Source organism: Merops nubicus, unplaced genomic scaffold, assembly GCF_000691845.1.
Source record: "Merops nubicus isolate BGI_N331 unplaced genomic scaffold, ASM69184v1 scaffold14317, whole genome shotgun sequence".
In the NCBI taxonomy this organism is placed as follows: domain Eukaryota; kingdom Metazoa; phylum Chordata; class Aves; order Coraciiformes; family Meropidae; genus Merops; species Merops nubicus.
In genome coordinates this window covers 1-2175 of record NW_008622371.1, presented here as the reverse complement: position 1 = coordinate 2175, position 2175 = coordinate 1, and the positions used below count along the sequence as shown (strand labels likewise).

At 48.7% G+C, this 2175-nt stretch overlaps 1 protein-coding gene across 1 annotated transcript; it reads right to left on the bottom strand.

Moving 5' to 3' along the window:
- Nucleotides 1-573: 573 nt before the first annotated feature.
- On the bottom strand, nucleotides 574-1926 carry P2RY1 (purinergic receptor P2Y, G-protein coupled, 1). Its single transcript, XM_008944764.1, has one exon. It carries the CDS (start codon nucleotides 1924-1926, stop codon nucleotides 835-837), a length of 1092 nt encoding a protein of 363 aa, XP_008943012.1. The 3' UTR covers nucleotides 574-834.
- Between the last annotated feature and the right edge of the window lie 249 nt (nucleotides 1927-2175).

The window sequence follows — 2175 nt, the reverse complement described above, 5'->3', positions numbered from 1 at the left end:
GGGAAGACCGGCTGCGCCCCGGCTCCGCTCCCCGGGCCAGCTCCTCCAGCTGACAGCACGCTGGCTTGCCTCAGCACGGGAGGCAGGATGCGACCCAATCGCCTCCGCACTGACATCTGGTCCCAAATACGGCCCCACGTGCACCCCCTGTGCCGGCTCCCCAGACCTGCTACTGCCAGCTCACCCGTGGGCCAGGCTGCCTCTAAGGGGGTTCCAAACTTCTCATCAACAACCACCACAGTCTGAAAGCACAACCATGCACAGACTGGTGAGCTGACCTTTTGTACAACACCAGCACTCAAAGGGGACTGAACCCTCAACACTACTGAACTACCAAGTGATTATCAACACGAGATGAAGATGAAATAATAAAACTGTAAGGGTGAGATAACTGCATCATGGCTTCAATTTAAATGCTTGTTTACTACAGCAAGTGAGCAAAAGGCTGGGTACATGGACTGAGCCCCAGAAGAGAAAATACTGCTCGCTCTTATTTTTATTTCCGATTTTTAAAGAGAGGCTGATTGAGAAGATTTTTGAAAGTGGGAGTCTCAGTTGTTCCTTTCATCCTTTAGGGGATACACTTCATTTTACTTTATCTGACACAAGTCAGAAAGAAACAAGAATATCATAAGGTGAGGGAAATGATGAATTCTGACATGTTACTTTCCATTAAAATTCTTTGTTAAGCTTTCTCTAAGATCAGAAAATGAGGCTTTACCTAAAACGAATTTGAGACTGGTAGATTCTCCTCACACACTTGTAGCACTACAGTAACCTGCTGTCTCAAAGCAGAGGATTTTTTCAAACCGTTCCCAAATCTTCCATGTTTGTTTACAAACTGGTATCTCCGTTCTGTTTATACTCTGATAAAATATTGAGAGTCATTTCCTCGCTTTTGGACTGCACGTTGTGCTCACTTCTCCTGGATGATTTCCTGGTCGCCCTGGAAAGGCGCCTTCGAAAGGTATCACCTGCCAGGAAGTACAGAATGGGGTCGACGCAGCTGTTGAGGCTGGCCAGGCCCCTCGTCACTTGGTAAGTGGCATAAACCTTGTCGTTGAAGGCACACATTTGTGGTGTCTGAAAATCCACCCGGGCTCTTAGATTTAAGGTCTTCATCACGTGGAAGGGAAGGTAAGAAACAGCAAAGACCGTCAACACAATAATAACCAGGTAAATTGACTTTCTCCTGAGAGGAGAATTGTCCAAATCTTTGTAAATCAAAGCTTTCACAATGAGCCCATAGCAACCAAGAATCAGTATGAACGGGATGCAGAACATCAGCACAGTGGTGCACATGCTGTAAATGAAGTAACTTCTCAGGTAATCATCGGCTGTTGTGTCATAGCACGTTGTGGTTTTATTTCTCCTTATCCCCGTTCCCGAGTAGAACAGTATTGGAGAAATCACGGCCACCACAATGACCCAGACCAGGGTGCTGATGTACACGGCGTTCTTCTTCTTCAGCCTCCCCAGTGACTTCAAGGGGTGCACCACCCCCGTGTACCTGTGCACACTTATACAAGTGAGAAACAAAATGCTGCCATACAGGTTCACGTGGAAGATGAACCTCTGCAGCTTGCACATGATATCGCCGAAGATCCAATCTGTCTTATTGAAGTAGTAAAAGATGAGGGCAGGCAGAGTCAAGACATACAAGAAATCAGCTAGCGCCAAGTTGAACATGTAGACTGAGATGCCACTCCAAGGCCTCATGTGGAAGACAAACATCCAGATGGCCACACTGTTGCCCAAAAACCCAGTGATGAAGACCAGAATGTAGACGGTGGGCAGGTAATAGAACTGGAAGCCAGTTTTGGTCAGGGAACACTTCGTGGTGGCATTTCCCACAGCCCAGCCACTGCTGGATAACAGGTTGGGTTCAGTTCCATTCAAAGCAGCAGATAGGAGGACTTCAGTCATGATCCTTCCACCAGAGTCACATAGGTCTGAGGTGAAGCAACAAAATCTCTACAGGAACAGTAGCACATCTAAAAGAAAAGAGCAAAGCAAAATCTGACCGGAAGGTAAAACCTGCCCTGCTTTTCCTCAGAGCGTCTCCAAGTGGGAGCACTCGGCTTGTCGGTCCGGCGCGGGGCGCGACCGCCCCCCGCAGCACCCGGCGTCAGGGTGCTGACCAGGGGACCCCTCGGCGGGCGCCGAGGACGGGGC

Coding starts and splice junctions, on each gene's coding strand:
- P2RY1 (XM_008944764.1), bottom strand. CDS start 1,926: ATGACTGAAGTCCTCCTATCTGCTGCTTTGAATGGAACTGAACCCAAC.